Below are 22,085 nucleotides of genomic sequence, written 5' to 3'. Positions count from 1 at the left end.
TTCAATTCATATTACCGCTACCACATAATTTGTTCTGTTTTTTGCCATATTTTGCTTTCAGAGTTATTTTACTCATTAAGATTTTGTGAGGTGAATGATTGTGGGCCTCAAATCATTAAGAAAATTTTATAGGAATAAGAGGCCCAAAGCATTGAATTTCTTCTGTTATGTCACCTAAGTTTGTCGTGCTTGCTGTGATGCCCACACTCGGAATATAGTTCTTCATCTTTTTTTTCTGTATGTCATCTCATCTGTCATTTTTACTTCATGATCTTTGACCTTCAATCTTGCATGCTGCCCTCTATCAGGAATCGCATGCTTCCTCTGAACCTTCAGAGTATTCCAGCGACGGAGAGGATGATTACGACGATGATGACGACGAGGAGTATTCTGAGGACGAGGATTAAATTGGGGCCGTAAGTTTGTGTGCTGTGATGGAAAGGAACTTTTTACGAGGAGGGAATACAGTGGTTTTTATTTCTGTTGATTGAAATCCAGATGTAAAGGGACAATCGTACATGTGCTCTGTCCAGCTGTTTATTATTGGAGGTGCACGTATCTCGTTAGATATTCACATTTTGTGCATTGAGAGATTTACATATCTTAGCTGTTCAATGTGCGATCATTTACAAATGAATGATATATGTTGATTTAATCATGATTGTTTTGTTGTTGTGTTTTTCAATGATTTGATGATTTAAATTTTTCTCGTTCGTACTGGACGAGAAGATTTTAGCTAATCAGCAAGAATGGCCAGTCTTCAGAATTTCTTAACATGATTTTTTTTCCTTCTCCATTCACCATATTGGATATCTTCCACAGAACATTGCAGAATCGTTTTACTGACCAGTGTAGTCTCATTTGTGTACTACTGTATATAATTCATTATATTATATGGGTAAAGATGAATGCTTTTAACCATGTTATTGTAACTCGCTACGAAAGATAACATCCACAACATGCTTATTATGGAATAAACAACCTTGAAGGAAATAATCTATTCTCTTTTGAGAATCTCGACATTTTATCTCACCATTTTCCTCCTCTTTCCCCTATTTCATTTATCTTTCTTTTCCCTTTTTCTCCCTTTCCATTTTCTCTCTTTTTTTATTTAAGTCTCCCCCTGTTTAGTGCCTATCTCATTTCTCTTCTCTCTACTTGGATATTTTTCTGTCATATTTTTAGGGGAAAACATATTTACCATTCTTCATCAGCACCTAATTTGGATTATGTTTAATGTTTTATTCTTTTATGCATCACTTTATTATTCATTAATTCAGCATTGATTTGTTATTTATTTGTGTGTGTGTTTATCATTGTAGGATCACCCCATCAACACAAGCAATGTCTAATTGTTCAACCAACCATCCTCCACTCGACTGGATAAGAATTACATCGAGCTAATGCAAATCAATTATACCAAGAACAAGAAAGAGATCAATAGAAGACTGAGGGACAACACACAGTGTAATGAATTACTATTTCTACTACGGTTTGTGGATTGTTTGTTTTAACACTGGCAATACATACAGAGTTAGTACAGTTCACTTTACAACTTAGCCAGCCAAGTTATTCATTGTAAAATTGCACACTTATTTAATGGAAAGGTAAGGGATTTTGTATATATTATATTTTAATTTGACAATCACACTAACTGGCAGTCTCAAACTGATGAAATTATTTGAAGACAATACCACTTGGGAGGGGGATATTGCAAACAAACAAACAAAAACAAATATTTTTAAGGAATATGTGGTTACACTGGTTTGGATTGTGATGATATATAATTCAAACGAAAAGGCTTTTATGTTTGAGAACAGAGAATATATTTATTGAACATGTAAATAATTATTTGTAGAACAGTGGATATGTGAAAATGAAGTACTTGTGTTAGGCAAAAATGTTTATTAGAATGTTATGGAGTCAAAGTTGATTTATTTATTATGGTTACAAATTTTGTGAATTTTATCCTTCTTGTGCCAAGTTATCAATGTATGATACATGTATATATGTATTCTAAGTGATCTATTACTTTCAATGGACACAGATCCATATTTCAAGCATGCATTATTTGCACCACAACTATTCCTTTAATCCTATTTTCTTTTTACCTGTGTAAACATTACAAGCATCAGACCCATGTTTTGCAAAAGATGGGAAATTTATTTTCTTTCTTTTTTTCTTTTAGTTATCTGTAGGCCTACTTGTCTTTACTGTCTATTTTGCCACACTTCTATCTTTTCTACATGTATAAATACATGGTTATGTACATAGTCTAGTTTTCAAAGAGAGGAATAAAATTGTTTTTCCTATGTGTACATTCCATCCATCCTAGTAAATCTTTATACTATGCCCTGTTTATAAAACATTTGATCTTCTTTTCATGTTTCTTATTCTGAAATCTTATCCTATGTTGTATCCTATGCTGTCTATAAAGTATTGATATCTCACAGTCGCTTTGAGTATATTCAAATGTAGGTTTTCTTCCTAACTTCTCTAAATCTTCCCTATTTCTTCCAAAACTTTTGTGCCTTTCTTCTTTAATCTCTTTATTTCTCATCAGTATGTAAATTAATAGAATGTATTTTGAACACGAAAAGATATTTGAATACCTTTTTTCGCCATTGTAATGTGGATATATCATTCCAAATTTCTGAGCTTTATGTAGTACATGTATATGAAACATGGTCTATGGCTTTATATCTGTTGTATTTTTTTGTTAATATTTGTAGAGCAATATATAAATTGTAAGATTTCTTTAAAGATCAAGCTTTCTTAAACTAGTTCTGGTTTGGGTTTATAAATATACTCTCAAGGGTCCTGTTACACAAAACTTAGTGACTGTTCATGTGATTGATTTAACATTGTGGTCAGTGCATGATCAATCATAATATTTGCTTATTATCTATTGCTATTAAGCATCGTGATACAGGGCCCTTGATTTTACTTGAAAATGAACATAATGCAAAGAAGCGTAAGAACAATGATCTGTCCAAGAAAACGAACAAATTTCAATGTAAAGTATATTATTGGGGGAATTATTTCATTAAAAAAAAAAGGTTTTGAAGGTTTGATACCAGTAAGAAATGTTTAAAGCTTTTTGAAATAGCCTTTAATTAGTTACTTGAATGTATAATTATTATGTCTGCCTGTAAATATTTGCAGTGCATAGTATGTGTAAACTTGCCAAATTCAAACCATACATTATTTTTACTTCATTGGACAAAAATCAATTGGACATTTTTAAATGATTTTGAAACTACACAAAGATTTTGCTTAAAATTCATAAACGTTGACCCAAAAAATTCTTCTTCAAATTTTACCTCAGTAAAGAGAAGATTATTAATATAAATGAAAGCATTGATCAACATCAGTCCAAATTTAAATGAATTTTTTCCAGGTTTTTCTTATTTATGTGTTCTTTAATGGGATTTAATGTACTATACTCAAGAACGATATCACTAAAATCATTAATAAAATCATTATAAGAATTGTATGGTAATTTTAAATGGCATTAATGTACGTTATTAGCTGGCACAAGATTGTAACAATCTTCATCTTTTTAAAGACATGAAGAGCTGAAATGAGTTTGAATGTATGCACATGTGTAGTTGGTGTTCATAGACCTACAGTATATACATGAATAAGTGTATGTGGTTTATTCTGGACTTATATAGAGGTTATATAGGCTGGATCATATTTGAGCTGAACAAAAACAAACAAAAAATGTAAATAGTTGATACATGTAGTTGTTTCTTGTATTCAATTTCAAAGCACAATTTGCACTTCTTCTACAGTGTAGATAATTTTTTTTGCCAGGTCTGGTAAATACATGTACCAACAAAAATCAAATTAAACCATATGTATTTTATCCCTAGAAATTAAAATTATTTTCCATGGAATGTGTATTCCAGAAAGCAACCTTCTGAATATTTATGTTTTTGTTTCTTTTATCCAAAGAAATAGATGTTAAAAGTAACAATATACATTAACCCGTCCCTAATTTATGATGCCTTGTTTATTATCAATTGAAAGCCAATGGATTTTGGATTTTTCACAACCTTGCCTTGAAAGTATTTCTTGAAGAGAAAGAAATGTCTCTTGTGGACTTAATGTTCAGAGCTTTTTTATACACTGTCAAGAATTCTAATGTTACTGGACTGGAAAATCTGAGATTTGATGCATAACACCTTGAAAATGTCCCGTCCATATTTTGTATTCATTCATTTTTAAAGAACATGCCTTGCTAGGAGTAACAAGTAATGACAAAGCAGTCCTACTTTTGATGTTTATGCGTAACCCCTCTTGATTACAAATCACAATTTTTATCAACGGACTGAAGTAAAAAAAAAAATATATAAAAAAAAGAAATGCCATGTGATGAATAATTATTACTGCTATGTTCTTTTGAACATTGATCTTAAATGAAAGAAAAGTGTAATGCAGTTTTGAATTGAAAAGTTTCTATAAAGGTTATTGAATATTGAAAATAATGTGAAAATGCTGTCTTTAAGTAGTTTCGAAGGCAACACTCGAGCTTGAAATTAAATGTTTTGGAGGTAAAACAGATTTGCATTTAAAAGGAGAGTATAATTCCAGTTAAAGCCGTCCTAGTTTGTTAAGTTTCAAATTTGTTGAATATGAAATGTTATGCAAGATATATATCACCTTGAATTTTATTGTTTTTTTTTAAGTAAAACAAACAGGTAAAAGTTGTTTCTAAAGACGTTTGAATGCATCTAATACATTTATATCGTTTGTCAATCGCCAGATTATATGAACAGTTGCCTGGCATGCAAAATGTGTCTAGAAAAATACCCAACTGGTTATTTTAAAGTCAGTGTCACTTACAAATTGTTGAACAACAGAATATACTGAAAATGCTTGCAGGCTGAAATTTTTGTGGATTTTTCAAGGCTCTGAAATTATTTTTGACCGAAAGCCTTCAAGTCAAATTGAAGAACAAAATGGCTGACACTTAGCTGAAACTTTGGTATATATTCCAAAGAGTTGCCTTTGTATGGACTGTTAAAACTGTAATCATTTTTTTTTAATCGTTACATGAACAAAATAATAACTTAGACTGTGCCTTGAAATATACCCAGGTTCTTTCAGAAAATTACCTTGAATTTTGTGCTCTTGATGACACAATTGTGGCATAAGATATTTTACTGCAGAAAAAAACTGACTATTTTAACCAGAGTCAATGGCAAAATTGGAGTTTTCAGTTTTTAACACTTGTTTTTATGATAAAGTTTTTAGGCAATTGGCCCCTGAAGTGTGCTTATTCAGATTCAATATACTTGCTTCTTGTACTCCCAAATTATCTCTTTAATAAAACTATATGTTATAGTACCCCATAATCTGTGTTACATGTGTTTTCTTCATAATTCCATCATTTCATTAGATCCCCCCCCCTTTAGTCATCGATGGTAAGTTTACCATTATTGGAACAAAGGTCAAATCAAGATTTCCATGGAAGTTGTAATCGATGTCAAAGCTACCATCAATTGCTAGTTTTATCAAATGAGAGAGACAGAGAGCTGAGGAGTTGAACTGAGAAAATGGAAAGATTTCACAGAAAATCTATGTATGTGCCATTATATGTCGGTCTTCATTCCTGAAGACTGCCCCCCCCCCCTGGAAAGAATTTGACACAACTAATCATACCATGTCTAGAGTAAAGACTAGACTCCAAACTCTGTATCAAATAAGCATCCACAGTACATAGTGAGTCTAGTCTCACTTCTTCAGACTCTGTATTGTGCACTGTGCCAATTGCATGAAAACCAAAGGTCTGTGTCTGCAGACTACACCACCCCCTCCCCCCCCCCCCCACCATTAATGGAATATCACATCATTGATAGTTGTTATTCAGTAATGTTGCTGGACCACAAATCAAAATCCAGACTATTAATAAAGGTTTCCTTGGAAGTTACAAGTAATTACAATCAATTGTAAGTTTTATGAAACAAGGGAGATGGAATAGAGAAATGAGAAAGAGAGCAAAAAAAAAAACAACTCAATTTTACACAATGCATACAGAGTAGATACATATTTTAATAACTTGCCAAACAAATGGTATAATGCAAAACTATATCACACTTCAGAAAAATACACAATCCAAGCATAGCTGAGTGACATCATACACAACTTTTCAGTTGTATAGTGATTAAGTAAAGGACATGATTTACTGATTCAGAAGTATACATGTAATGTTATATCCTGCTATAAAATCATTACAGAGCAATGCATCGAATGATACAGGAAATCATATATTTCTATGTTAATATATCCGAATCTGGTAGCAATATTATATTCTTTTAGAGCATAATGATATGAATATATAATATTGACAATACAAAAACTATGAATATAATTCCAAAGCTTTTGAAAATACTGGCAAATACAAAAACAAAAATGGTAATTAAAAAAGTAAGTAGATATTGTCCATGTATATTGTATATCATTTATTGAAAAAACAGATATAAATTTTGGCAATTAACATTAAATGAAAGCAATAGAATTTGGTACGTTTTTATTATTTTGCATATCGCCTCTTTTTCTGAGATCGATGAGGATAAAATTTCATCAGCTACCTGGCTTCTTGTAACATTCTTTGTATAAAGGGTTCCCACAGTCATGGAAAATCCTGAAGAAAAAAAATTCTGGTCATGGAAATTCAGGGAATTTGAAAAAATTGTGAAAAGTCATGGAATTGCATTTACCTCTTGGCTATGGCAGCTTTCCAGTTTGTCATGTCTCGCAACTCTCATACTCTGTGATCATAATTGGTGTTCATGATTTCCATTTTTCCAAGTTTTGTGACATCCCAAATTCTACATAACTCTGGGACGTCACGGGAAGTCATGGAAAGCAGCAATTTAATCACGGAAAAGTCATGGAATTCTGTTTTCAAATTTCTGTGGGAACCCTGGTATATGAATGGTATTCATGTGCTTCTTGCACGAACTGACAAAGTTGATCAGACAGTCCTCAAAATGGAAAGCAAGAAGCCTAAACAATTTACAATCACATATATAACACAGTGATCAGAATAACATCTGTTGCGGCTTCTGCTTTTTAAATACAAGTAAAAAAAACACAGTGCCTACATTGAAGATTTGTATAGAGAAAGCTACATGACAAGAAAGGTAACTTTTCTGAAGAAAAAAAGGTGTAATAATAATCTACTTATTTGTATAGCGCGGAAACTATGTGCATATATTCTACTGCGCTGTAATTAAGAGCTTATGAAATTCGTGAAAACATATTTAGAAAAGGGAAAAAAGTAAGGGGATTAGTTGAAAAGATAGGTTTTTAGTCTAAGGCCGTGTTTATGCTTCCACTTTTCAGGCCAGAATCAGCGTTTCCAAACGTGATTAGTCCAAAACACGGTTGCGTCCATGCTTACTTTCATTTAAACACTGTTTCAAAACGCCGATCGTAAACTCACAAAAAGGTGCGTTTGTAAATGTCGTTTGACCAGAATCAGGCTTTCTGGGGAAGTATAAACAGGACCACGATTCTAAACGTGTTTAAATGACGTCATTTGGTACATGCTTTCGGTGAGATGAAAATCCGCCGGCAAATACAGTCGTATTGCTCCATGGTCGCATGTTACCTCCACGGAATTACCTCTCATCTCCCTTGTTTTGCATGTGTAGTACTATTACTAGTATTACTCTTCCAATTTGTCATCGCGATGAACGTTGAGGGATTTACACACAAAAAAAACTTGGAACATGAGTTATAATGAGGAGACATCGCCAGATGCCCCAGTAGCATAAACAAATAGGTATTTTATTGTTTTGTATACTTAATATTCTTTATTTTTTTCTTACTATTATCCTCACCATGGTGGAAATTATATGGCTATATCAAGAACCTCCATGCAGTGACTAAAATATCGGAAATTGCTCGATGTTTATATAACAGCCGACGTACCTTCCCCATAACAACACTCGGAATAAAAAAAACTTTCGAAAAAGGGCGCGCCCAATTTGACCTCGCTTTCCTGCTCAACGAACATTACGATGCGAAGCCAGCTGGAGATCGTGATTTCGCCTCTGAAAAGTTAAGCATAAACAGCACTCCCAGAACCACGTTTACGATCGGCGTTTTGAATCAACGTTTGAAAACGCTGATTCTGTCCTCGCAATGGAAGCATAAACACACCCTAAGTTTGAACGTTTCTACTGATGGTGAGGATCTTATTACATATGGCAAACCATTCCATCATTTGGGGGCTGTGCAGGTGAAAGCCCAACCTCCCAATCATGTTATCGTTGTATTATGAGTGAGGTACCATTCTTTTCAAGAAATAAAATAATTCTTCAGAAAAAAATAATAAGTTCTCAAGAAATAAAACAGTCTTCTATATTTAAACAAAATAAACTTCAGAAAATATTCTTCTCAAAAAAATGTTCTCACGAAATACCACAATCTTCTCAAGAAATAAAACATTCACCACTTACAATTCCTCTCTTTGTCTTTCATCGCTCAAAATGAAGCAATATAAAGTTGTGGTAAAGTAAAGATAAAGTTATTTTCTTCCTGGCTTTAGCAGCAAACAGCCAGAAGAAACAATATAATGATAAATAAGTTTGCTAAAGATTCCATATACACATTAAGAAATGATAATGTACCATACCTAATCATAGGCGTGACACAGATAGCACTGCAGACATACAGTTTAAAAGAGACAAACTATTTACATACCTTGTACAGTGCAAATATTACAAAGATGCCTGTATAATTGAATTACGAGAAACAAATGGCTGAATTAATTTAAATTCATAACATTATGTGGCAAATTTTCATATGATTTTAGTTGTGTAATCTGCCATGAATTTAGTTTCATAAGTGGGATCATGCCCTTTGTTTACGAAAGGTTACAGTTATGGTAACATTTAAGACTAACTTGGTTATATTAAGCTCACTTGTTTTTTATCTGTATCAAACAAGTTTAACTTTATTATAATCAATTAAATGTATATTTCTGATGGACTGTTAATCTGCATCTGTCTGTAGAAATTAGAAAACTTAAGTAAAATTAATAATTTCTTAAATTTAGCTTTTATGAATGTAAAACCAAGAGAAAATCAACGGTCCAATATTGAAAGTAAGATTTCTTGATAGTAGAGCGAATGGCAAATATCAACCAAATAATAACTTGTCTGGGGCATAGTCAATGCAATTTAATTGATGAATTTAAATAGTCAAAGTCTCACTATGACAGGTGTAAGCATTCCTATGTCATATCATGATGCATCTGACTGCACAGTTCTTAATAGAATAACTATCAAAAATGTGTACTGCACATACTTATTGTGCTTCTTTTGGTCTGAGATGTAGATAAATATTGCAATGAAGGCCACTTTCTCAGAAATATGCTAACATTTCACCACTGAGTTCTGATACCCTGTGAAGACAAAGAGGTGATAACAATATCCTTATGATTACATACATGTATCTAACATGTCCTCCTGCAACGCTCAGTCGTGCTTTAAGAATATATACCAGGGGTACATTTCATAAAACTTGCTATAATAACAAATTTGCAATAACAGTTAAAAGCTACTGAAATCCTTCAATCTGATTGGTTGAGAATAAAATTGTGCATCTGTTATCTTAACAAATCTTTATAAAATGAGACCCAGATTAGAATTGCCACTGGGAGTCAAGTGGTCACTTGCCGCTTGATCTAATCCCAATGGGTCAAATCCAACTCAGCCTAATCTCACCTGATCTCATCCCAATTTATCTAATCCCACTTTATCTAATCCAACTTACATACAGTCTCAGTATGGAAAATGAGGGGAAGAACATACTTGTTGAAACATCAAGTCCATGTGGCCCCTTTCAAGACCAAATGCATGCCGATATGTGGTGTACTGTGAATGTGAAGCCTCCAAATTGAATCATTTTCTCTTGATGCAAACCTTTAGAAGTTACCCACTTCACCTATTAAATCTTGATAGCGTTTCCCTGACATTTCTAAAGGCACTAAAAAGCATGATCATGTATCAAATATCAACGTCTTTGATTTGTTTCAAGGTTTCTAAAATCCACCGAGATACGATCTATGCCTTTGACCTTCCTCCACATCTCCAACACTATTCACAGTATTATGTCAATTTCAAAGCAATATGCTAATTGGCTTCGTCCTTCCAATTCTAAAGCATTTTGACAACTCAATAAAAGATATCGTCCAAATATAAGCTAATAATATATAGCAATTAAGAGGCACCAAATATCTAGTTGCCTATACGATGGTGCACTACAAATTATCCCGGCCTTAGCTCCAGATGCAAAGGTGCTTGGTGCTTTCAAGAAATTTATCCTGCCGGGTACCCATTCACCTCACCTGGGCTGAGTGCAGCACAACGTGGATCAATTTCTTGCTGAAGGAAACTATGCCATGGCTGGGATTTGAATCCATGACCCTCTGTTTCAAAGTCCGTAGACTAATCCACCGGGCCACAATGCTCCACGTTGAAATAGCATTGCTCAAAATTCATTGCAGAAGAACATACAAATCCTGTGGCGAGCACCTGAAGACATCAATTCTATCTGTTCTTCGGAACATAAATACTCACATGGTATTTCAATATAAACTGATTCTAAATGATGTTAACAGACAACTTTTAATAGTATGGGTAAGGGAGTCCATCTTTTCTTTATACTGGAGAAGGAAATAAATATATATTTTCCTAATTTTTACTGAAGATGGTGAAAATGTCTTGCAGTGATCGAGTGATTGGTAAAGCCCACCTTCCACTTCCAGTCATAGAGCAATGCAGAAACATAACTTCCAGAATGAAGCTTGTTTTCTCTGTCAACTCAGTGTTCTTCAACCTGCCTTCTTCTGGACAAACAACATAACCTCCAGAAATATTAAGTTTTCAGTTATTCATTCTTAGGGTTCCAAATACTGCTCAATGTTCATTCTTAGGGTTCCAAATACTGCTCAATGTGAACACAAAGAGAGTTGTACCATCATCAAAATATGATCACGTCATAAAATACTTCTCCATTTCACATTTCATTTCATAGTTAAAGTCCACTCGTCATGCTGCAGGAAATTTTGTCTTTGCGATGACCAGAAGAGCCTCCAGGACATTCGTCCGACATCATTTGACATTATTTCCCGTCGACGTTTTCGGCATGTTCACATACACATTCTCAATCCTTCTGCTAAGCTTGTTCTTGATGTTAAGAAAGGTCTTAGCCGGTAGGAAACTCCTGGAGTCATTGACATCGATGTAAGCCGATACTCTCTGCGCTTCCCCTTCCTCTGTCAACATCTCTTTTGGTGTCAAGTACGCCGTGTCAAGAGTCTTTGACCGGTTCTTCTCTGAAGACTGAAACTTGCCGCGTCCGATCCCTGGTTTGGTCTGCGACTGAAGCGCATTCTCCACGGTCAGCTGAAGGTTGTTGGGTTTGAGGCTTGGTTTCGGCTTGGGGGCGGGGGCACCGGTCCGGGGTACTTTGTAGTAGTGATGAGTGTTTTGTAGGCCAGGGAGGGCTGAACCAGGTACAATGAGGCTGCTTGGATCGGAGTAACAGTTCTGAAGTTGGCCGACTGGAGGCTTGGGTGGCGATCTTGTGGGAGGCTCCGACTGTGTGGAACCCTAGAAAGATGCCGTAAAAATAACGATAAATTGGTTGGTATGCAAAAGAATATATTCATGAATCAGTGGTTATTCTTATTCATATATATATAGACTCCTGGTGGGTGTTTCATAAAGCTGTTCGTAAGATGAATGACTTTACGCACGACTGGTGATCCTTTCTTGTGCTATCTGATATCCTTACGTAATTGATTTATGACTTAAGAACATGTTCCAGTTGTGCATAAAGTCATACAAACAGCTTTATGAAACACCCACCGGGGAACCAAGTGATACAACAGTCTACCAACTTTGATGCGAAGTCACTAAGAGAGACCTGTCTAGTCTTCATTCACCTGATGAAGCCAACAGCGGTTGCTGAAACGTTGGGACCACAGTTAACTTTAAGTTTCTACTCTAAAATTTTCACCAATTCCAGTTAAAAGATTCATAAATGACTAATATTGCAAGATTGCTGGATGATTCATGATATTCATGGATTTAATGAAATAATCACTTTATCACTCAACAATAAAGAAATCCCCCTTTTTATACCCACCTAATCATAATTATGTGCCAATAATACAATAATTAAAAAATATTCATTCAATCTTCTGCGAGGCTACCAATATTATTTATAACTAAATAATTCAACAATTTACTTTCTGTCACTTCCATAAGCGTTGTATACAGACCATCTTGGGTCTCGTAACACATTTTTTATGATCAGTTGCAAATTTGAAACAACAATTTTGATTGGTCGGTGGAAGTTGAGTGAACAAAATGCACATGCAACAATGATCTTGATTGGCGATTTAAATAAAGTGATCAATTGAAAACCTTTGTAATACGGGGTCTTGGTTCCAGTAGGCAATAGATTGAACTAAATAGTCTACCAACACTATGGGCCACGGTCATGGTTTCCCTAAAATAGACTTGACCAAGCATCACAGCTGGACTGACCGGCAACAACACTACACTCACAGGTCAGTCATCACCAATCCAAAAAAGTGAGCGGTCATTGTCTTAATCTGTCATTGGTCAGCTCCATTTAATCATGGCAGACAAACGGCTAAGAACTGGGTCCAGTGACACGAAGCTTAGCGATTAATCGTAGGCTTGATTTTCACGATTGATTGTACATTGTAGTCTATGCAATCAATCATAGAAAAAGTGTTCTACGATCGTTATTAAGCTTTGTGTTACAGGCTCCAGGGTCCCGTAACACAAAGATTAGCGATTAATCGCTAAAATGAATGGCCTATCAGGATCGCCACTGCATGCGCAATTTGCTCAGTAGACTGACTAGGAACCAATCAGAATCCGTCTTTCAAATTAACGATTAATCGCTAACGTTTGTGTTACGGAGCCCTGATCATCTCTTCTGTGACCTGGTTCCAGTAAGAGCTCGAAGGCATCCCCCATTCCCTTCCTTGGCGCTTAAACAATGACCACACCCTCCAGATCTTTATCTCTTCATCACCTGTCTTGTTATGAACGACGCATCATAAAGAATTATGTCAGTAGATCGGGGGATGTTTCATGGAGCTGCTCATAATGACTTTGCCTGATTGTTCCTGCGTTTCATATACAGTGTAACCCCTAAACATTTTTTCATGATAATAAATAATGCACTGAAATGCTCTTAAACAAATAAGAATTTAATCAACAAAGATCATATTTTTAAAATTTTCCTGAAGGGAATCAAAATAATATTGAGAAGCAAACTATTTCAATTTTTTTTAAATTATTTTACAGACGGAAATTTGAGAACTTCTTCATTTTAAATATGGATGAGAAAAGTATAGAAAAGAAGATTTGCGACTTAAAAATGCTGTCATTCAGTTTTTTCATCCAATTATGATGAAATTTTTTTTTTATGTCATTCAAATAAGCATTATTTTTAGGGTTGAGTACCAGATAAACAACTTGCCAAACTGTTAACTGCTAAATTCAAATACCCTGTCTACCTACACATCCTCGCTCTGCCACCCCCCCCCCCCTCCCCCAATCAGCTCCAATCGGATTGAAGATCTTTATATAAATGTACATTTATCTCTTTATGCATTATGATTACCACTGGGGAAAATGGGTAAAGTCATTTGCAGCTCAAGGCTTGAATGACATAGCTCCTTTTCTTCTATTTACAGCTTGGGGGTTAGAATGAGTGATGAAGCTATTTAATATTCAACTAGAGCATTATCAGCAGGTGTTGAGGGGAAGGGATTTCCCTCTGCACGGGGAGAAGGAAAACACTCTGTCGTGGGGCGCCAAAATAGAGGAAACGTGTGACAATTATCTGGAGTGTTAGACAGTGAGGAATAGGAGAGCGAAAGATTTAGAGTATCAATACTGTATTTTAAAAAAGACTTCCCCGTTTTGAGAATGCAGTCTATAAAATTAATTAAAGGAATGGAGGGATGAATGGAGGAAATAATAAATAGAGGAAATTTGTGATTACTCTTTGAAGAGATAGACAGTGAGAAACGGAGTAAGATGTGACAAAGACTCAAGAATTCATTAAAAAGGACAACCTGAATTTAGATTAAAATAATGAAAATATGAAATGAATAAAGAAATTCATGCATTCATGGAAGAGTAATCAAATAAAGGAAATTTGTAAAGATTACTTCGATCGAGAAACAGAGAGGAAAAGGAAATATTGGAAGGAGATTAAAGAATATATTTAAGAAGGGAACCCAGTCTTTAAAATTCAACTAAAATAATTAAAAAACAGTACTAATAATAATAATAAACAGTTTTTTTATTATGTGAAGAATGCATGCAAGGATGACAGGATGATACTTAATTTTAGAAACTTACTAATTAACTAGACTAGATAGCTATTAACTAACATTTTGTCTCTCAATGCTAGACTGCTAATATTCATGGGATTATGAAGTATGTAGAAGATAATCCTCCAATAGGTTTTAAAATAAGTAAATCAATTAACACCTACAAAGTATGAGGTTGACAGGTAAGTTGGGGATATAATTAATTCACTGTGCAAACCACATGGGATGTATTCTGCTGTAGATGTATGGAGGCATTTCCCTTGACATGTAAACAGGGGAGCCTTTCATTAAACAAGTAGTTATTGATTTTCACTGACTGTTTGTTATAAGCTATTGAAATCCTTGCATCTGATTGGCTCAGAGCAAAGTAGCCTGTGTAAATCAAAGACTATTAATTTCATGAAATTTTTCTCCCAGAAAGAAACGAAATATGTGAATGTAAAAAAAGTAGTGCAATTTGAAATTAAAATGATCAGAAAGAAAAAGTTGAACTGAGACAAGAAGAGAATAAAAGGGGGGGGATAAAAAAAAAGATGACGAAGGATGAAATATGTAAAAGGAGCATGGTTTGAGTACTTTAAGTAGATTTTCTTTTTCATTATAATGGTGCGTCAAGAGTCAAGAGTGATTTAAAGTCATCCTTATGTGCCAATGTGCACATGATATCTAACATGCAATATCATTGATTAGTACCCGTTAGCGCACATCCTTATCGGCATGATTGGACCAATGAGGAGATGTGGTCCATCCCGCACGTAACTGGGAATTTAAATGCGACCTTTTTGTCACTTAAAAATCTTTCTGAAACACCCCTCGTCTTACTAAACCAATTACCTGAATGTGTGAACACATCTTACCTGTGACATGGAAGGTATGAGAGGAACATGGTTCTTGTCTATTCTCTCTAAGGTCGCGTTCATATTGGTCTTCTTAGGAAGCGATCCATTACCATCCGGTGGAGGCGCACTCATCACAAACTCAATGTTGTACGCTTGACTCCTGGCTTTTGATCTCGCCCTTTAAGAGAGAATGAAAGAGAGAAGGATAGAAACAAATAAATAATGACCATTGAAAGTTTAAAAACAAAGGAAGGTTGATTGATTGATGGAGAGATAGATAGATAGATGGACTGATGGAGGAATGGAGAGAAAGATGGATAGACAGATAAATGTATATATAGACAGGCAGCTAGAAAGATAGATAGATATATAGATAGATAGATAGACAGACAGACAAACAGACAGACAGACAGACAAATAAATTTCTGGAAGTTGATTTCTTACCGTTTCCAATAACAAAGGAGGGTAGATATGACCAGTACTAAAAAAAGAGGCGCTAAGACACCGGCTGAGACTGCAGTAACTTTCTGCATATTTATTCCTTTCGTAATATGTTTATCCGCAAATTCGCACCTTTGACCAGCAAATCCATTTTGACATCTGAAAATAAGAAAAAATAAAAAGAACCCCAAAATCAGTGTAAAATGTGCATGATAAAAAACAAGGTGTCACATTTTGCTTATTCATTAAAACTTACTTTATGTATTCACACCTATTCAAACCATGAAAATACCTCTAACTTTTCAAGGCCTTTAAAATTCCATATAATTCATTTTATGCATTCTTGACAGTATGAATGAGATCCATCTAACTAGTAATACTTTTGCATAATTAGCAGAGGACATGCATTCTCCTGACGACAATAACTCATTTGTCAAAACGTTGAGTTTAGATGGTCCTTTTCAGGACTAACATATGCCCATGAAAGAATACATGGTGTACTGTGAAACCACAACACCTTTCTTCTTCGCCATGGAAACCTTCAGAAATTATTCTTGCCTCACGTATTTCTCATGATCTCTGTTCATACAGTGAACATCCCTCCTTCCTTGGAGAAATTAATGTGAAGTTTTGGAAGAGCAATTTGCAGGTCCTCTCTTTTTACAAATATTAAAGAGTATTTTGCTTTAACCATGACAAAATACTTGTTGTATTTCGGAACAAGGAGAAATCCTTGTGAGGTTTCTTGTAGTTGAAAAAAAAAACACTGATTGTTTTAAACAGGGAATAGACAGTATTTTGTCTTGACACTGACAAAACAGCTGTTTTTTTTCTCCCTAATGGATGGATATGAATGCATCTCCTGAAATACAATTGTATTATCCGAAGGTCCATTTAGCATTCTGCAGAAGGAAGGAAGGTAGCAGGCTTAGTAGGACAGATCATCAGAAATGTTTTGAAAGTTGAGAACATCACTGCATCTTGGAATAAATTCAATTTCCTTTGAGGAGACACGCATGCATGTAAAGGAACATCTCCATCAGGTAGAAATCAAATGGCCCACATGGATGTACCCCTTGGGATGGCAAGGAGATTGATATTCCCATGGTTGCATGGCCAAAGGGAATAGAGTCCGGGGAATAGAACTATACCTTAACCCATGTACCACCATCACATCTTGATAGACACAGGGGAAAAGATGAAAGGGTTCTCTGGGCGACTTTGGACGTAAAATGCTCAAAATGAGCCCTGGAAAATCCCCACTCATCACAGTGTTAAAGTTTATCCAATGTTGCAGATTTAAAAATAAGTTGTGAAAAGTAGCCCTCGAAAAAAAGAAGAAGATGTTTTTCCTGGATGGAAAACATCCAGACTTTGCTGGAGAACTATTGTACTTGAAAGGGTATACTTTCATTACGTCTATAACCAGTTGTGGGTGCCATAACCAAACACTAAGGACATGATCGCATTGATTTTTATGCATGATTATATTGATAAATGCTCTGGATGAATGAGTGCAAAGATTAGGATTTCATGATCGTTTGCAATCATGACTTCTAATCAACTATACGATCAACCGTTTACCTTCGAATTATGAGCTCTTGGTCTGATTCACATTTATTTGAATTCCATTAGGTTTAAACCCATTTTTCCTCAAACCAGATCATGACCTTCTTCCTAATACATCTTATTTCCTCTTGGCCTAATAATCAACTGTCCAATATCCCATATGGCCAATATGTAGTGTAACATACATGTACTTGGACTCATTTTTATTTTGGCTAATTTTCCCCGTAATTTTTCTTTCAGCTTTTAAAAAAAGAAAGATTTGTCGTGAATTCATTTTTGTGAAACTAGTCATTTCTGAATAAAAAAAAACACAAACAAATGGGAGTGGTAACTGGTAAGCCCCCGCCCCCCTCCCTCCCTCCCCCACCTTCCCCCCTGTGCAACAATGACTGTAAGAGTCGAGAAAGTAACAAAACTTTGATGATGGGTACCATCTTATGGATACTACAAGGGTTAAAGCAGGGCAAACTGTATACCATGTATAGCCAGAGGATATTGATTTAATTCTAATTTCCTCAGGGGGAGGTTTAAGTGAGAAATGCAATTATGAACCAACAAACCTCATTGGCCATTGATTTCAATAGTACCATCTATTCATGTATTCATTCTTTAAATAGGCCCACTTAATTGTGATGTAGCAGTGAACAGCACAAGTAAGATTAATGTGGGACTATTAAAGGGGGCATCACAAAAAAAAACTTGCAATAAATTTCAAGTCACTTTTACATGTAGGTTCTGAAATTGATCATAAGTCTTGCAAATTTGAAACTGATCACTGTTTTCTTAAAACACATAGTAAGAAATTATTTGATAAAGTTTAACTTGACCTTGCAATGAATTGCAAGCCAATTCTAGGTTCAGAAATTGATCACAAATCTTGCTAATCAATTGGAAATTTGAAACTAATTGGTGAGCTGCTTTGTCGAACAGACAGGAAACGATGATTTCCTTGAGCAAAATTTGAAGAAAAAAATTGGTCCGTATTAAGAAATAATTGGATAAAATGTGAATGTTCAAGAATGTTAATTGATTTTTTAGTATTTAGGGTGAACAAAAATACAACCTTAATTATTTTGACCACGTCTCAATAGAGCAGTAATAGGAAGCAGGATTCAAGTAAGAACTGATTACCAAATTCTGCATTTCACATAAGCTTCGTATGGGAACCAACTAGTTCTATTGGGCTACAGGTTCAAAGAACTTCTCATTACTGTCCTCTCAATATTCATTCAGTACACAAAGGGATAAACATAGACTGGTGAAACCATTTCTTGTAACCAGTACAGTATGTGATATATTAAAGAATAACTATAAGAAAAGGAGTTCAGTCTCTCCTTGTCAGTCTTTAACTTAAGAATTCATGGAAATGGGATGAATAAATGAGTAAAATGTGCTGATAATTGCAAGAGTTCAACACAGACTGGTGGAGCATTTCTTATAACCAGTACAGTATGTGACACATTAAAAGAATAACCATGAGAAAAGGAGGTCATTCTTCCCCTGTGAGTCTCTATCTTAGGAGCACATGGGCATGGTATTAATAAATGAGTAAAACGAGCTGAGAATTGATGGTGCAGAAAGACGAGTGTGACAGAAGAAGACTCAATTATAGCTCCTGTTTCAACTCATTTCCCCCCGATTTATTTGGTGCTACTTCGAAGATAAGATGAAGAAATCATCCACCTCTCGTTAACAGATTCAGACATTCCTTATGATAGCCAATGTTTTGTTCATTTGACTTTACTTTTATATGCTTTTATTTCATTAAATGCTAAAAATCATGAATGAAATATAAAAATAAAGAGTAACAAAAAATGTGTTTGGCTCAAAACATTTCGGTCATTTCTTCCTTAAATATTATTATTATTAATAATTAGAATAAACAGTTCTTGTATAGCGCATATCATATCTCTATACGCTTCCAAAGGACTTGGGTATTCTTACCCCGGCCAATAACATGAATTAATTAAAAACTTTTAAAAAATGATGACAAGCGGACATAGACGTTAGGGACTTACTCGCAAGAGGGTGTTTCCACAGCCTTGAGGAATGTGCACTTCCCGCCATTGAGACAGTAATATCTGTGAGTGAGAGGGCACACACCAAAGTGACCCGAAGGTTTCTTGGGCGTGACCCCGGCCTCGCCCTCTCCAAGATGCCCTCCCTTCGCTTTTTTAGGGCTCTTGGTGGGAGCAAACGTGGATTCCTGTTTGACGGTGGGCGGAGTCAGAGTACTCCTAATCGGGTACAGCATGAAGGTCATTGCTGTAGATAATTCAAATGTTTCTGTGGTAACAGTATCAGCAGATGGGGGCTCTGTGGGTGTGGTGTCTGGAGACAAAGGGTCACTCCGAGCTGGGTTGGCAGATGAGGTGGATAAGACAGAGGTTGTGATGGCAGTGATGGTTGCTAGGCTGGTTGCTATGGAAGCCTCATCTTCATTGACCGGTGGTGATGGAGATGAAGATAGCGGTAGAGGTTGTTGGGGTTGGGTGATGATCACATCAGGAGGGCCGATCAGTCTCTGAGGAGGGGTAGTTATTGCTGCAAAACATAAAATGGGGAGAAAAGATAATGATTTTAATAAATTCATACAGTAAAATGTAAAAAGTCAAACAATACATGAGTATTGTGGTGTTGTAGTTTGCATCTGTAAACCAAGCTACATGAAGATGTGAAAAGTTTCAAATTGAAACATGTCTTTTGGATGGTGATGTGAAAAGTTCGTCCCTGACGTAAATAATCATATCCAATCGATAAGCATGTCTGTAAAAACTCAATTTCACACATGTACATCAATATAGGCAACATCATTTTGATGGAGAACCCACTGGGAAACTTCACAGCGCACACTAGGACACGGCCTAGTTCACTGACACAGAAAATCAAAGTCTGGACTGGTACTCCTACCTTTCCTCAAAACTGCAAAATACCATGACAGCATATCTTCTAAAGGATGGCAAAGCTTCCACATTCAACATAGAGAACTAGTTTGAGACAACTTTGATGTACATAAACCCAGAGTATAGATTTTGTAGGTAAATCTACATTTTCCCCTATAGCGACTGTCTCTTTCCTTTTCCGACATAATCCAATCTCACAAGGTCATACTCTGAACTGATTTTAAACTACAGCAAGTTTTTGTGTCACAGAAATAATCATTGGCTTACTATCATGTGCATGTAGTTCCAAATCACTGAATTTAATCATACATGCATATGCAAAATACATAATTTCCCTCAGCAAAAGTAATCAATATTGTGCTGCAATCGACCCAGGTGAGGTAAGTGGGCACCCAGCAGAATTAATTCCGATTGCACCAAGCCTTTTAAAAACAGCAAATAAAGTGTATAGCCCTCAAAATATTCATATAGTGGGCTTTTGGAAAGTTAATTATAAAACATCACTTTTTAAATGCTATGGTCTAAGTAATATGAGCTTAAACTTATAGGCAGCCAAAAATGTCCATACTTTTTAAAAAATCATAGATTCTTTTATGTTTACTGTGTTATCAAATGTGGTCTAATGTTAGAAATTTATATCACAACTGGCTCTCCGTGCATAGATAAACCACAACTTTAGAACAGAGTTTAAATTAAGGATGGGGTTCTGAATATGGGCCTAAAGGTTTGTAGAAATCAAGGACTCTCATTGTCTCAAAAATATCATTTGTTGAAGACAGAGGCCTCAAAACACTCAGGCCTACATACACTAAATATTCTCTATCTTTTCTCTATAAATATTCTATATTTTCTATAAATATTCTCTATCACATTCATAACAGACACACTTAGAATATCAAATTGTTTTCTGGATGCCCCATAAGCAAATGCTACCTCAGCTGCAGCTACTTCAATCAAGACAAAAATTATGAATACAAGATTTTAGAGCCAAAATGACTTACTTTGAGTAGCACCAGCTCTTGCTCCAACTACTCAAAAAATCCTGTGGCTCCTTACCCACTATGCAACATCCTGATCATGTTTAGATTTTCATTCAATGCTATTACTAAATTAAAGTACAAATGAATAAGTGTATAAAATCTTAAACGTGTTTCCCTTCAGCAAGAAATTTATCCACACTGTGCTGCACTCGACACAGGTGAGGTGAATGGGTACCCGGCAGGAGTAATTCCTTGCATGCACTGAGCGCCGGTGATGGTAGCTCGAGCTAAAGCCGGGGTAATAATAGCAGCCCTTCGTATCCTCAGGCAAAAAGCGCTTTATAAATCCAGCTATTATCATGATTATAATTATTATTATGAAACAACAAAGTTAAATATTTAATTCTCAGTTAATTAAGCATGGTTGTTTAAACTACTAAAACTAAAGGTTCATATAGTGAACAGCATTCTATAAACTGTGTATTTAACCAAATTTTCCTCACAAATCTTCAAATGTTTTATGAAAAGGTAAATGATGGGTACACACTCATCTGCATAACAAGTAACGTCAAGATAAATTCAACTAATGCTGAGTTATTGAAATAATGTTCATATAATGATGCAATAATTTCCCTTTTCCTTTTGATTAAAAGTCATGTAAATGAGTGTATTATGTTACAAAGTAACAATTGGAGATAGGAAAGTCCTCAAAATATCAAATTGGCAGAAGCCCCTTTTCTTTCTTGGCATGCATATGCAACTTCTGCATGATTAGGGGATAATGATCTGAGATATTAAGAATATACCTTTAATGTTTTATAGAGGGTTCATTTATTGTATTTGCAATGGGTAGCAACATCTGTCCTGCATGGACAACTGGTAACCTTTTCACTAAAACAAAGCCTTAATCATTCTATTTGATGTTAAAGCCAAATATATTCCA

The 22,085-nt window shown here is 35.1% G+C and overlaps 2 protein-coding genes across 5 annotated transcripts in view; one reads left to right on the top strand and one right to left on the bottom strand.

Annotated features, from left to right (window-relative positions):
* The window catches only part of LOC129281168 (polycystin-2-like protein 1), a 35,828-nt gene extending 30,465 nt beyond the window's left edge, over window positions 1-5,363 (top strand). For 2 of the 4 annotated variants that reach the window (XM_064112922.1, XM_064112921.1), the window contains 2 exons: window positions 309-416; window positions 1,323-5,363. In XM_064112922.1, coding sequence (XP_063968992.1) covers window positions 309-407 — 99 coding nt within the window. In that variant the 3' untranslated portion in view covers window positions 408-416; window positions 1,323-5,363. The remainder of the gene's footprint in view (window positions 1-308; window positions 417-1,322) is intronic. The other 2 variants (XM_064112923.1, XM_054917112.2) reach the window with 1 other exon arrangement.
* Window positions 5,364-6,040: 677 nt separating this feature from the next.
* LOC129281173 (uncharacterized) lies at window positions 6,041-20,203 on the bottom strand. The gene is made up of 5 exons (XM_054917117.2): window positions 20,170-20,203; window positions 19,278-19,803; window positions 15,694-15,849; window positions 15,268-15,427; window positions 6,041-11,636 (listed from the first exon to the last, which is right to left on the bottom strand). Exons 1-5 carry the CDS (start codon window positions 20,201-20,203, stop codon window positions 11,136-11,138), a joined length of 1,377 nt encoding a protein of 458 aa, XP_054773092.2. The 3' UTR covers window positions 6,041-11,135.
* Between the last annotated feature and the right edge of the window lie 1,882 nt (window positions 20,204-22,085).

Source organism: Lytechinus pictus, chromosome 18, assembly GCF_037042905.1.
Source record: "Lytechinus pictus isolate F3 Inbred chromosome 18, Lp3.0, whole genome shotgun sequence".
In the NCBI taxonomy this organism is placed as follows: Eukaryota; Metazoa; Echinodermata; class Echinoidea; order Temnopleuroida; family Toxopneustidae; genus Lytechinus; species Lytechinus pictus.
Note: the sequence above shows the minus strand (reverse complement) of the source record. Positions and strands in the feature narration are given on the sequence as shown.

What these genes read in the sequence shown, in the direction of transcription:
- LOC129281173 (XM_054917117.2), bottom strand. Translation starts at nt 20,203, where the DNA reads ATGCTGTCATGGTATTTTGCAGTTTTGAGGAAAG. An exon ending in TTTTGCAGTTTTGAGGAAAG is followed by an intron (nt 19,804 to 20,169) that starts GTAGGAGTACCA and finishes TATGTTTTGCAG; the next exon opens with CAATAACTACCCCTCCTCAG. An exon ending in CTCCTTTGTTATTGGAAACG is followed by an intron (nt 15,428 to 15,693) that starts GTAAGAAATCAA and finishes TCTCTCTTAAAG; the next exon opens with GGCGAGATCAAAAGCCAGGA.